The 14,332-nt window shown below is 51.4% G+C and overlaps 1 protein-coding gene across 1 annotated transcript in view; it reads left to right on the plus strand.

Annotated features, from left to right (window-relative positions):
* Slc6a11 (solute carrier family 6 member 11) overlaps positions 1-13,643 on the plus strand; it is a 116,741-nt gene extending 103,098 nt beyond the window's left edge. The window contains exons 10-14 of the mRNA XM_052719144.1: positions 1,539-1,676; positions 8,163-8,265; positions 9,138-9,238; positions 9,727-9,897; positions 11,326-13,643. Of these exons, the coding sequence (XP_052575104.1) occupies positions 1,539-1,676; positions 8,163-8,265; positions 9,138-9,238; positions 9,727-9,897; positions 11,326-11,478 (666 nt within the window). The 3' untranslated portion in view covers positions 11,479-13,643. The remainder of the gene's footprint in view (positions 1-1,538; positions 1,677-8,162; positions 8,266-9,137; positions 9,239-9,726; positions 9,898-11,325) is intronic.
* The last annotated feature ends 689 nt before the right edge of the window (positions 13,644-14,332 follow it).

Raw genomic sequence — 14,332 nt, forward strand, 5'->3', positions numbered from 1 at the left:
TTGAAGCCTATGGCCTCTCTCTGCCCCATAGGCCTGGAATACAGCCCCTGCCTGCTGCTGAGCACAGCTGGCTGTCTAGAGCCCAGAGAGCTGCATCCAGCCATGATGGTGGCTGTCAGTTAGGTGTCCTGACAAGTCTATGCTTGAGGCCTATGCAGAAGAGAACCGCTGCTTGACCAGAGAAGCAGTCCTGATCCTCTGGCTTTAGGGGGAAGGAAAGTGCCCAAGTTAGCCCGATGAGCACTGCTTCCGCTCATGACCTTGCGAGAGTCACTGCACACACAAGCCCTGGCTGGTGTGTCTGTCAATCCAGACACGTTCAATTTCTCTCCGGAGCCAGAATCCTTCCCCAGAAACCACTAAGCTGTGCTGCAGACACGCCGGCTGTTTCTGCTGATAACTTTCCCTTCCATTGTTGTCGGCAAAGCCTTTCGGAAATCAGGGCTCTGCAGCTGGTGTGTGACAGGCAGAGGCTCCTGCCTGACGCGGGAGATGGGACTGAGGCATGGACTCTGCTCATGCCCCACTGAGCGGAGCTCACTGGCTCTTCTGCCATGTTCCTGGGCCGTTCAGCCCACCCTCTGATAGTCACATGAACGAGGACCCCTGTTCGTTGTCTGGGTTTGAAAGTAGAAGTCATGGTTGAGAGCTGCTGAGAGGCTTGCTGGGGCAGATACTGGACTGCTTGCCTCTTACCTGTACATGTCCACACCCCATACCATTAGCTTCCTGGGTAAGCAGCCCTCTTTGAGTCCCATCTCCCTCCCACAAGACCCCGGGGAAAGGGTGCCAGTACCAGTCCCTGTTGTGGAGGCAGTGACGAGGACCAGAGTTGAGCATCAGTTCTCAACAGCACCCAGCTGTGTGACTTTGAGAGCATCACTACCCCTCTCTGGGTCGTAACTCTTTTTGTATAACGCAAACGCCTTGTCTGGGAAGATAGATGTGAATCAGACGATTAGGGGTGCGGAGTCTCCCAACACGGTGACTAGCAAGCTCATACTCCATTGCAGCACAAAGGTGGGAGACCACCTCAGAAGCAGGTGGTTCACAGCTGGGCTCTGCCACCAAACACCTGGATGACAGAGCTGGGTGTGGCTTTCCACCTGTCATAGGGCAGGGGACAGCCACAGTCCTAGAAGTCAAAGACAATGGCTGAACCTGCTGCCAGCAGATTATCAAGCTCCCAGGACAGTTCTGAGACTCCTGCCTTGCCTCAAGGGCCAAGGCTGGGTCTGCTGTAACCCACAAACCCCAGAACAAGAAGTGGCATCGATGAGGGAGGAGGAGCCATCAGTCTGGAGGGCAGGCATGCCGAGTGACCCTGGGCAGTAGCTTCCCTTCTCTCAGCATCTTTTTCTGGGTCCATTCAATGGATATACTGGAGCTAGTTGGTGCTGGGCTTGCTCTCATGACTGTGGAATGGAGTGTGAAGGTGGAGGGCAGGCCAGCGAGAAGGAAGCCCCTGGGACATGGACCTAGGGTGCCAAGACTGGCCTTTTCCTGGGATTTACTTACTCCTGTGTCTCTCCCTCTAGTTTGTGTGTGTGGAGAGCCTTGTGACTGCCGTGGTAGACATGTACCCCAAGGTCTTCCGGCGGGGCTACCGGCGAGAACTGCTCATCCTGGCCCTGTCCATCATCTCCTATTTTCTAGGCCTGGTGATGTTGACAGAGGTAAGTGATGTTACCAGTGCTCCATCACACTCCAGCTCCAAGACCTCAGACCTTGTGGCCTTCTCTGCTACGAGTGCTACTGGGGTACCTGCTTTACCTTTGGGGATACTGTGAGAGTGGACACAGACAAGTACAAGGTCTCTGCCCCCCCCCCCCGCGCCCCTCTCCCATCATGTCGGTGCTAAAGGTGACTGTTGCTAGACCAGACAACTCACATGGGGACTTGTCAGGCCAGACAGTGATTCCCTAGTCATCCCTTGACTAGGTGACCCTCCAGTGAAGAGAACAATGTCAGCTCTCAGGCTCAGAACTAGCTCCTTGTCACGATGGCTTCAAGTTCAATAGTGGCTTTTCTGGAACGTCTCTCGGAATAGGCTGTGTGTTCCAGCCTCAGCCTCCCGTGTGTTCCTCCTTCTTCCTGTCCCTGCAGGTGAGGTGGGCTTCTCCCTGACCCCGAATTGAGGAGGTCTTCATGTGCTCACTCCACCCCACAGCCATTCTGTCCCTGTCCTGTGACAGGTATCTTTGGAAGGTGAGATTAGGTGTCTTTCTCCCCATAATGCACAAAGATAATGAATGCAGGGAAAGGGGGATGGGGAGATCCGTTGCTGAGAGACACGGAGGTTGTGTGAGAAATGGGGAGAAGAAGTGGGGAACTGGAATCCATCAGGCAGATGGGGTGAAACAGGGGCCAGCCATCTCCAGAGGCCTCTTCCTCACCTCCCTCCCAGGCCCCAGTCTCAGGGAAGTTCCTGTCCCATCAGGCTGTCATCTCCCCACCTGGGCCACTGTGTTCCCAGCTCACGCCCTGTCCCTCTGGCTGTTGTAAAGATCCCTGATCAGCCTTTCACCTGGCCCTGGTCCTCTGGCTGTTGTAAAGATCCCTGATCAGCCTTTCAGCTGGCCCTGGCCCTCTGGCTGTTGTAAAGATCCCTGATCAGCCTTTCACCTGTCCTGTCGTCCCTCAGGCCCAAAGGTCCAGGAGAACAGGAACCTACCCTGTTCAGCTGGAGGCAGCTCAGGTCTTGTGTTGGGTGTGAGTGACTGAGTGATTGCTGTTCTTACTCACTGTCACATTAATGAGAGTGACAGTCACTGTTTGAGCAAATGAGTGGGGGAGGGTCCAGTTCCTGCTCTCCCTGCAGTGGTTCTGTCTTGTGTTTCTTCATGTAGGGAGGCTGGGCTACAGTGAGTAGGACCTCATTAAGCACTGGTTAATTACACAGAATGCAGTCATTTGTCACATACAAATTGGGAAGGAGGTTAACCTGATGCCTTGAAAAAGCTGATGGGAAGGTGTTGCTGTGGGTATTGCTGACCCCCACCACAGCCTGCCCTGGGTTGCCCCAAGTGCACAGAGCTCTCTTCTAGGGTGCATGGTGACTCCCGGGGGGTGGGGGGCATCAGGGTGCCAGCGCTCCAGCCAACTGAGACTATTAATCAGCAGGAATTTGGGCAGCCTCCCATGTCAGCCCTCCACCCTCACAGAGGGTTATCTTCAAGCCACTGTGCTGAAGAAGTTCACAGTGGGCCCAGTGAGCCATGCCAGCCTCAGTCGTCATGGTAATTGCCTGCCAGAGCCTCTCTTTCATTTACACTTGGTTAAAGCTTGGCTCTAAGGAAATTCCAGGTTACTTGCTTCTTATCTTCCACCACAGCAGCGTGACTAGCGGCTAAGACTGTGGGCCCTGCCACTCAGTTCTCCGTCCCTTCACTCAGCTCCGTGACATCCTGCTGCAAGTGGCCTTGCCTCTTGGTGCCTCAGTTTCCCTGTAGGGACACAGTCATGCCTGTCATCAAATTGCCGGAGGAGGGGAGAAACAATACGTACATTGAGACGTGGAAAAGTTATATCCAATCTAGCCATCGATCCTTTAACGGAGCTGTGTTCTGAGGACTATGTCACCAAGCGATGGCATATGGACATCAGAGCAGGAATTCTTAAGCATTGCTACACACAGCCCCCTTTCACTCAAGAAATTTGTATGTGGCCCTGGAAATATAGGCATATAAAATCGATATACAGGGTCTGGAGAGATGGCCCAGTGAGTAAGAGCACTGGCTGCTCTTGCAGAGGACCTGGGTTTGATTCTCAGGACCCATGTGGCAGCTCACAGCCATCTGTAGCTTCAGTCGCATGTGATCCAATGCCAGCTTCTGGCCTCCACAGGCATTTCACACATGTGGTGCACAGATATACATACAGGCAAAACTACTCATATACATAAAAATAATAATAAATAAGTATACAAAACAAACATTTGTTGATAATAGATTATAAAGAAATTTCTTTGAAAACAGTTCTTTGGTGTACATATAATTTTATCATTTATTAAAGCAAAGGCAAAATTGTGTACTAATGAGGTAGATGTGCTTACATAAAGAATCAAATCTTGGCTGAATATTTGATACTACAGGATGTGGAATGTCTTTAATAGTTGTCAGAGTTGATCAATATTTTGATTTTATGATCATCAATACTGAGAACCCTGGTTGCATAAATATATAGTTCATAACTTCAGAAGCATGTTCAGGGTACTTTCAGAAATTTATTCTGTCCTAATTCCAAAACAAATTTATTGAATTATCTTTTATGCAACTTAAACAGCAGTTTTTAAGACCAAACACTCTGAGGCTGGCAAGATGGCTCAGTGAGTAAAGATGCCACCAAGGTGGCCAACCTAAGCTTGGTCCAGAACCCACACGGTAGGAGAGAACTGACTCCTCCTACAAGTTGTACTCTGGCTTGCACACATGAACCAAAGCACAGTTCACATGCATATATATGCACACACACACACACACACACACACACACACACACACACACACACATGCATTTTTATTAAGTATAAAAAGAAATATCAAACATTCTAATAATATAATGCAAAGATATCCTAACTTGATACACACTGAGGAATGACTGAGAAAATGCAAAAAGTCTTTATAAGTCACTTGGCCTTTTTCCTTAGCTGCCCTTAATATTCTTTCTTTATTCTGTATGTTTAGTTGTTTAATTATTATGTGGCGAGGGGACTTTTTTAGGCAAATCCATCAGAATAACACCCGATTTCTCAGTGGAGACTTTGAAAGCCAGAAGGTCCTAGACAGATGTAATGCAGACACTAAGAGACCAGGGATGCCAGCCTAGACTAATATACCCAGCAAAACTTTCAATCATCATAGACAGCGTGAACAAGACATTCCAAGACAAAGTCAGATTTAAGCAATACTTATCCACAAACCCAGCCCTACAGAAAGCACTAGAAGGAAAATTCCAACCTAAGGAAGTCAGATACACCCTTGAAAACACAGGCAATAGATAAAGCCACAGCAGTAAACCCCAAAGAAGAGAAGTACACACACACACTACCACCAAAAAAAATAACAGGAATGAAAATGCAAAAAGTCTTTGTTTTCCATAATTAAACCATTATGTTTCTGGAAGAGCAGATGCCTTTATATGTACAGTAAAAACACTGCAGTTTGTAACATGCAGTCTCGAATCTGAAATGTTTCAGGCAGTATGCGTTGGCGCAGAGTGTCATGTACTCAGAACCGTGGCTCTGGTGAGGCCACGTGGTGCAACACCGGTGAGCACTGCCAGAAAACACCTCTGACGTCTTACAGATTTGATTTTGAATTGATTTTCAGTCGTGGTACAGTCAGAATCCTTTAGCCTTTGCCAAGTTTTTTACACCCTGTACATTCATGTATATGACCTGCACAGCTTAAGAAGCTGGGCCATAGCCAGGCATGGTGGTGTGTGCCCTTAATTCCAGCACTGGGGAGGCAGAGGAAGGTAGGTCTCTGAGTTCAAGGCCAGCCTGGTCTATAGAGGAGTCCTGACAACCAGGGCTACAAAGGGAAACCCTCTGTCTTGAAGAAAAAAAAAGAAAGAAAGAAAAGAAAATGGGCCATAGACCATAGAGCACCCTTGCACAAGCTGAGCCAGACCCCAGGTCACTAGGGGACCTAGACTCAGCAAATGTCTTGCTTTGTGTCCTTTTCAGTGCTGATGCTGGACTGAACTTACCTCACTCATGCTAGGCAAGAGCTCCACCCCTGAGCTATACCCCTACCCCTTTTTTTTACCTTTTATTTAGATGGTCTCACTAAATTGAGTAGGCTAGATGTGAACTAGCTCTGTGGGGGGGCGGGGGGGGGGGGCAAGCCTTGAACTTGTGATTCTCCCACCTCAGCCTCCTGAGTGTCTGTAATGACGGGCCTGGCGAGACTCAGAAGTTGTCTTTGGTACATGCAACCTGTGGCTGAGCAGAAATCAATGTGTGACCTGAAGCATTCCTGGGAAGTTCATGGAAAGCTACTTAGTTCTTTTTTAATGATATCTGGGCAGTTAGGAGGGGCATCTTGAGTTTGAACTCAGAAAGCCAAACTCACTGCTAGTCAGGTGCCTCAGACCCACGCAGGGAGCTGACAGACTCTAACATCCACTGTTGCTATCACAGGCGGCCTCCCATCAGACAGGGCCTGGGGATTGTTTAGCCCCACCCTCCCTGTGTTCTTCAAAACATGAAGATATCACCAATAATGTTAAAAAGAGATTTTTTTCCTGTAAAAATCTTGACTTCTGGTACATTCCAGAAAATCTACACATCAGGCCTCACACCCATGCCCCCTAACAACCATCAGCCAGAACCGTGTGTCCAGATGGTGCATGGGCCTTGCAGTTAGCCACAGTCTCCACACGCCCTGCACACTCAACCCTCTCTTCACACTGGTGCTGTGTGTGGCCCTGTCTTCCTTACGACGTTACCTCAGTCTTCGGAGGAGACAGATGAGGGAACACGTGGTCTCGAGCTATGGAATACGCATGGTAGAAGACAGCCCAAGGGATGTGACTGGGGGACTTGTGTTCCCAGTGAGACCCCTTGGCAGACACAAGAGGCCCTGAAACCGCACTCTGGCTTTGTAGCCCACTGCCTCGACTTCCCCGACTTCCCCAACCTGACCCTTCCAAGCTCTTTCATGTTGATTTCCCTGCATCTGTGCTCTTCATGGACCAGGAAGATTTTCCTTACAGATGTTGTTTCTGCCCAAATCCAGACCTGGCCTCTCCTCCCCCTCCCTCCCCCTCCCTCCCCCTCCCATGCTCTCTCCACCCCCACATCCTCATGTGGAGAGGCTTCACTGAACTTCATCTTCAGACTTGCTCAGACGGTTATCCCGTCACACCAGAAGCCCCATGAACAACAAATCTGCAGATTCCTGGGTCCCTCTTATTTTCCTAGGACCAGTCATCTCTGGTTTTTTCATAATGCCTAACATCATATAAACAGTATGTGAAGAGCTACATTGTACTGTTTTGGGGGGCATGGCAAGAGGTCTGTTAGGGCTCTCTAAGGGAACAGAGTATAAAAAGGGGTTTAGGATGGCTGACATGGTTGTGGCTGCTCCTTGGAAAGAAGAATCTGGTAGCTACTCAGCCCATGAAGCTGGATACCCCAGTGGTTGTAAACTGGGGCTGGAGGCCCAGGAAGATCACTTGGAAGTTTAGCATTGTGTCTGTGTTGGAAGGATGGAGAAGCTGGGGTCCATGGTGGTGGAGGCCACAGTAGAAGCACTAGGTAAAGACACGTTTTTTTTCCTCACATCTCTTTCTATCGGGGCCCTCTGTTGGAAGATGCTGCCCACTCTGAGGCCAGGTTTCTTCACTTTGGTCAATGAAGGCCAGCCATCAAGGGGCCGACCATGTGTTACAGAGTCAGCCCACAGGCAACCCTTCATCGGTAATTCATCCCAGAGATGAGCTGTGCACTTACTATGTGTCCATTTCTGAGCTCTGGGCAAGTCAGACAGTAGCACGTCACAGAACCCATGCTCTAGGTGATTCTACTGACATCTTTTAGGGAACCTACTGTTGGCTGGAGGGACAGTAAGGACCAAGGTGTGGGGGCTTCCCGGGCAGAGCTCAGAGCTCTCAGCTGCTGACAGGGTACTTTTAGGATTAAATTGTGAGTTCGGACAATGAAGTCTAGAAACCCGAAGAAAGAGTGAGGCTGAGGAGGGAGAACTTCTCAGAGGAAGTGACGTTTTGGCTGAGCTTTGAAAGAACGTAACCAAATGCAAAGTGAGGCCACTTGGCTGAGAATGGGTGCTAGGGCAGGTTGGAGGGAGCCAAGGGTAATTTTAAGCCTATGAAAAGATAGGAGAGGGCAAGAGTAGCAGCAGTAAGGCCTGCCTGGAGGCTGCTGGAGCTGACCCTCTCAGGGAGAGGTGTTGAAGCCGTCTCCCCCCCCCACTCTGGTTTGAGTGGCGCCTCTGATGCCACGGACCACCTACAACCCCCGACATCTCTACAGATCCGGGCCTGGCGACACCCAGCTGCAGAGAGTGCAGCACTCGAACTAGAGATGAGCAGATCACTGGCTGGCAGCTGCCAAAGCAGAGAGAGGATGCCATGGAGGCTGCCTACTGACCCTGTTTTCCCACGTGTCTGTCTGTGTGTCTGTCCTCTTACCTGCAGGGAGGCATGTACATCTTCCAGCTTTTTGACTCATACGCCGCCAGTGGCATGTGCCTGCTCTTCGTGGCCATCTTTGAGTGTGTCTGCATTGGCTGGGTGTATGGTAAGTGGAGGCTTGGCCCCGCCCCTGGGACCTGGCAAGCTATATCTATCTGGGCACTTTCCCTGGGGACTCAGGTTCCTTCCTACTGTCACCTTCCTGTTTTTACGCTGGCATAGGCTGTTCAGGACCCAGACACCCCGATCTCTGGCCAGTCCTACTCTGAGGCTCAGTTTCCCCATTTGTGTCCCAGAGCGAGATTTGAGGCAGAGACACTCGCATGAGCCACGCCCTCATTCCTTTTACCTTCTGGTCCTCACACAAATCAGGATGAGACCTGCTGTCTCAAGGAGAAACAGAATGTAGCTTGGGAGCAATAACCACTAGTCATACTAACCACTAGCCATACAGGCAGCCCAGAAGGCCCTCGCCTCCAGAGCCCCAAACCCTGTGAATCACCCATGTGTCCACCTCACCTTGCCCGTCGTGTTTCTTGGCTTTGCACCACTGCAAAGGAATTCCCAACGTGGGCTACTTAAGAAGCAGAGGGCTAGCAGAACTCATGGTTCTGGAGTTCAAGTCTAAGACTGAGTGGTTTCATTGCTTCTGGTCCTGGTGAAGGCCTCTCATGGTGGGAGTATGTATTGGAGAAAACCATCACATTTCTAGCAGGGAACAGGGAGCCGCACCTCCACCATTGACCTAAGGACCTCTGTAGGGCCCTCCTTCCCAGAGCACAGTAAGGCTTCGTACTTTTCACACCTAATAATGCCACCCAAGGGACCCAGATTTCCATGCAGGCACTCAACACTCAAGTCCAAGCACTCCAAGTCCCATGCTGGGGAAGGTGGCCCTCCCCTCTCCCCCACCTCCCCCCCCCCCCCACTTTACCTCTGCTCTGAGACACCTATGCTTGTCTGCTTTCCTCCGGATAGGAAGCAACCGGTTCTATGACAACATCGAGGACATGATTGGCTACCGGCCACTGTCACTCATCAAGTGGTGCTGGAAAGTTGTGACCCCTGGGATCTGTGCGGTAAGGCCTGCAGAAAGCCATTTCCAGTCCCTTCGTTTGCTAGCCAGCCACTCTTCAGCTCCAGCCAGCTCAGCTGAGGCTGGCCCTGAGGAGGGTCAAGGTTTAGGCTCTGTCCCTGGAACCAGGCCCCGGGCCAGCGTTGGTGAGAGGAGGCTTCACAGAAAAATGGTCTCATGATTCTTTGCCCTCTCTCTGGCTCTGGGGGCATCAGAGCTTATCTTCCCAATTGAAGGGGTCAGAATAACAGATTCAAGAGGGCCCTAAGATAAACTCTGAGTGGGAAGAAGCTGAGAAAGAGGATCCTGGGGGAGGGGACAAACATCGCAGCCCTGGAGAGGTCCCAAGCCCCTGTGTTCTGACCATCGATCGGACCAGCTTCCCTCCGTAGATCTACCTCAGGCTCACTGTGGACATTTGAGATACCTGGACCTTTGGAGTAGGTCAGGGCTGAAGGACACCACCAAGAACCTCTGTCTGCCTCCCCACAGGGCATCTTCATCTTCTTTCTGGTCAAGTACAAGCCCCTCAAGTACAACAACGTGTACACATACCCAGCTTGGGGCTATGGCATTGGCTGGCTCATGGCTCTGTCCTCCATGCTATGTATTCCACTCTGGATCTTCATCAAGGTGTGGAAGACAGAGGGCACCCTGCCCGAGGTGAGCAGTTGGTGGAGGAAGCAGGGGGAGGGGGCTGGGCTGGATGGAAGGGGAATTGTGGCAGGCTCCTCTTTGGCAGGTGTTCCTCCTTAAAATGTACCAGCAGCACCTCTGTGGGACTTCTGGGTTAAAGCCTCCCCACCTGCCGAACAGGCAGACAGCACCCCTCAATTGATAGAGGGTGTATGAGATCTGGGGATTCCTACAGGGAAAGCATTTGAATCAGGATCTGAACTGAGGCTTGGCCAAATGTCAGCTCTGACAGGCCATAGGGAGACATAAGTGCCATCTAAAATGCTCCCTCCTGGGCTCCAGCGGAGGCAGATGGATGGAGAAGGTCCCTTTTGTTGCTTACAGGAGGTGTTGGTCAAGGGCAGTTGGTTAATTGATAATCATCCAGAGGGAACTGACCTGGGACCCCTGGCTCAACCCCCCAGCAGCCTCCTGGTAGTTATGAGCCCTTTCCTGGCTTCTTCCTGTCACCCTAGCTCATACCCTGCCCACCCAGGCAGCAGGGCTTGTTACAGAGTGAGCCTCTGATCTAGCCCAGCTTCAGGCCTTGAGACCTGTCCATTCACATCCTGAGCCTGGCACACAGGAGGCACGGTTAATCAGCTCCCATGAGTCTGAGTGTTAATCCTATCTAGGCGGCGTGGCTTTTACCTAAAAGAGGAGGCCCAACCTTGTCCCCGAGTACTAAGTCACTCCAAAGTCCTTGCAGCGTTTTTTCAGGTAAGGGCCCATGCTCAGGAGGGCTTCCTGAGTCCTGGTCCAAGGACGTGCAGATGGTGCTGAGGTGGGGCCCATGCTCGAGATGCATTCTGAGAGGTTGAGGCTATGAGTGGAAGCTGAATTAGGGATGACGCCTGCCTCTAGGCATAGCTTGAGGAGCTCAGTACATGGAGCTTCCCCTGTACTGCAGTGGCATGGTGACAAGCCCAGGGTAGGGTAGGACTCTGATTAACCAACGTTTACATCAGTAGCCCTGGAAGTCTCTGAGCCTCTGGACAGCCAGCGCCTGCCATCCTGGCCCACAGATAGAGGGATGCAGCCAGAGGTCAGCAGACTGGCTGGCACAACCATCAGGCCACTTCAAAGCTCAGCTCCCCCTGCTGCCAAGGCAGGAATGGAGTGGCAGGCCCTGAATCTGACTCTCTAGTCTTGGTCCCTTTCTACAGTCATGATGCAGGGACTAAGTGTCTCTGTCTCCTTATTTCTCACCTACTGCCCGGAGTGGGACCTCAGCCATCCCCATTTCTGGTGGTGGGAACTCAAGGAGGTAATGCCTCACCCCGAAGTGAGGAGCAAGGCAAAGCCAGGGCCTGGCCCTCAGTCAAGGAACATCTGTGCAGCTGGGGAGGCAGAAGTGGACAGACCCTGGGCCCCGGCAGTGTTGCTCACACAGCCTTCTCCTCTCCAACCATCTAGAAATTACAGAAGTTGACAGTCCCCAGCGCTGATCTGAAAATGCGGGGCAAGCTTGGGGCCAGCCCACGGACGGTGACCGTTAATGACTGTGAGGCCAAGGTCAAGGGCGACGGTACCATCTCTGCCATCACAGAGAAGGAGACGCACTTCTGAGTCCCACCAGCCACTCGGATCCTTCTCCCCCCGTTCCTTCCCTGCTTGTAAATGAATCCTGAACCTTGTACTTCACCTAATGTTAGGGGCTTGCTCATCTGCACAGGACTATTAACAAGTTAACTCCCAGCCGGCCACTGTGTGCCCTGGACCCTCGCCTCACTCCCGTGATCATGGGCATATCCACCTTACCAAGATAATTCTGTACAGTGATTAGCAGATCCTGGCCTAGGGTGGCTCAACCCACGTTTTCTAGAGTCCTTGTATTATACTGTCAACTTTTATGCTGTGGGCGAGTGGAGTGAGGGAGCAGAGCCCATGCGCCTCTGGTTTTCAGTCATTCCTGACCTTGTCTCGGACCTTCTCTGCCCACCCTCCTCGGTACCCTAGGGACAGTTTGTTCTGTTTTGTTGTTTTCTTTTGGTCTTCCCCTTTTCCAATGACAGGACCTTCCACATGTCAAAGTTGCAAGACAGTGAAGAAAGCATCCCACCATCCACAGGGCTCCTGAGAAATCAGGAGTTGATGACTGTCCCATTCAGTGACTGCGGCTACTTCCTTCCCTCCCTGGTCCTCAGTTTCTCCATCTCCCAGATTGAGGGAGGGGATAGAATGGAGTCTTCCCCTTGAAGTGGGGAAAGATTCCCTGCCTCACTGACTCACAGGGCTGCTTTGACCTTGACCTGCAGAGACTTGCAGGCCTCTTCTCCATCCTTCTTTCCTAGGACCCCTCCCCACCTCAACCTTAAGTCAAACCTATCACAAACTATGTTGGGGAAGTGTGTTTCCCTAACACCTGGAGTTTTAGTGTAGCCCTGATCCCTGGAGACCAGCACATCCCCAGCCCGTGTGACAGGGGGTCCTGCCATCTCTTCAACCTTCTTGGCCATCAGTCTGTCCCTCCTTCCTTGGTAGGGATGGACAGAGAGCAACCACCTCTTCTTGCAGCTGCCTGGCCAGGATCTATGGCCATCCCTGCAGGGGAGCTAGTGAGGCCCGGGGCTGGATTCCACCCACGGGCCCCTTCTTTATACCACCTCTCCCCGCTCTTGTGCCCTGCCCTCTTCTCTACCTTCCTGCCACTCCTGCAGATCCTGTGGGCAGACATCTTCTGGAGTCATTCCACCTGCCCAGGTGTGAGGAGCCTTCACTCACACTTACCAGAGAAAGGAACTGGGCATCCATCTCTCAGGCTCTTCCTTGGAAATAGAGAGCAGACGTGGTCCCCAGGAGGAGGCTGGCACTGTGCCCTCCCACCTGGCTCAGACCTCTTGGACTGACCTCTCTCTTCCTCATCCGCTGGGTTTTCCAGCTGCATTGTCTGCCCAGCTATTGGGGGATGGGAGGTGGGAGAGGGGCGTCCTTTCTCTCTTCCTGTAATTGCCTAGATTCATCTGTTGGAAAGGTGATATTTCTTCACACTAAGGCTCCCGTGTCCTGTCAAAGACCTGAATGCTCTATTTCCCCAAAGCTTCTGGACTCTGAGCTGTTCTGCCCAGCCACACCCCCCAACCCCCTCCCCTGCCCCAACCTAAAGCCTGAGATGGCTGAGCCAAATGCCCAGCGCTCCCCAGCTAATTGTACACTTGTCCAGGGCATGCCCCTGACCCAGCTGCTCACAAACAGGCCACACATTGCTTCTGGGAAGGCCAACGTCATTCTGAAGATGACCTATGGAGCTGGTCCTCAACTGCTGTCCCCACCACCCCTGAGGAGGGAGGTTGCCCATTGCTGCTATTGCTCCTCACCACCAACTCCCTCATGGACAGACAGACAGATCCCTAACGTCTGTCATCACAGACACACGTGTTGTACATGTGGCCCTTAACACTTGACACTCATAACATTACTCATGGGGCAGGGTAGAGGGAGGCTTGTGGTTGGGGGTTGTTTTTTTGTCTTGTTTTGTTTTGTAATTTCATACTAGTATTTGGGTAACTGTAGGGAGGAGGGGAGGGTAAGAGGGAGCAAGGGGACATGTCTTTGTGTCAACTTTTTTGATATTCATTAGAAATGATACAATATATCCTTTCTGAGATATTTACAGTATTATTAAAAATGAAAAGGGTTGGACGGTTTTGCATAACAAACTTTTTATTGGCAACCCAAAGAGCATAAGATTGTCTGCTCCTTTTAAAAAATTAAAAGATGTGGATCGACTCCCACGTGGCTGTTCCCAGCAGGTGGTCTTTATTGGGTTCCCTCCCGTCTTCGAGTATCCACAGGATGCACCTTCATGACCATCTTGGTTCTGTAATTAAAGGCTGTGGTCTCAGCTCAGCATTACAGACCAGAGGGCATGGCGAGAGGTGGTGTTTCAGGCCCCGCCTCCTTGGATGCCTTTGCCGTTCCTGCAGTCACTGTATTACGTACAGTACATGGCGGCTGCTTCACAGAGGCTTCCTGTGAACTGAATGTTGAACAGATCTCTCTCTCTCTTTAATTCACACAACCACCTGCCCGTTTTACAGATAAGGAAGACTGAAGCACAGAGAATCAAGTGACTTGCCTCCTAGTCACACAGCTTAGAAACCACAGAATCTGCCCCTTGTCACTCTCCTTGCAGAGTCAGATGAGTCTCTGAGCTCAGGGCCCTTCTGTCGCTGACTGCCTGAATATTCGCTTAGTCAGGCGTCAGCAGCAAGTCAGTAAGAGGCTGCTGTAAAAATGTGTGTCTCCTTCCTTCTCAAGAAACTTGAGCTGCAGACAAGAATTAATTTGCCTGGCACACCAGCAGGCAGCTGTGTGTGCTAGTGACCCCTGCTGGCCAAGTGTGGCTCTGCAGCCTAGCTCTGTGAGACACTACCAATAACCAGAATCTGGGAGGGAAGGTCTGAAGGTGAAGCCAAAGACC

The sequence above is a fragment of the Peromyscus californicus genome, unplaced genomic scaffold (genome assembly GCF_007827085.1).
Source record: "Peromyscus californicus insignis strain IS unplaced genomic scaffold, ASM782708v3 Scaffold_6__1_contigs__length_162567912, whole genome shotgun sequence".
NCBI classification, from domain to species: domain Eukaryota; kingdom Metazoa; phylum Chordata; class Mammalia; order Rodentia; family Cricetidae; genus Peromyscus; species Peromyscus californicus.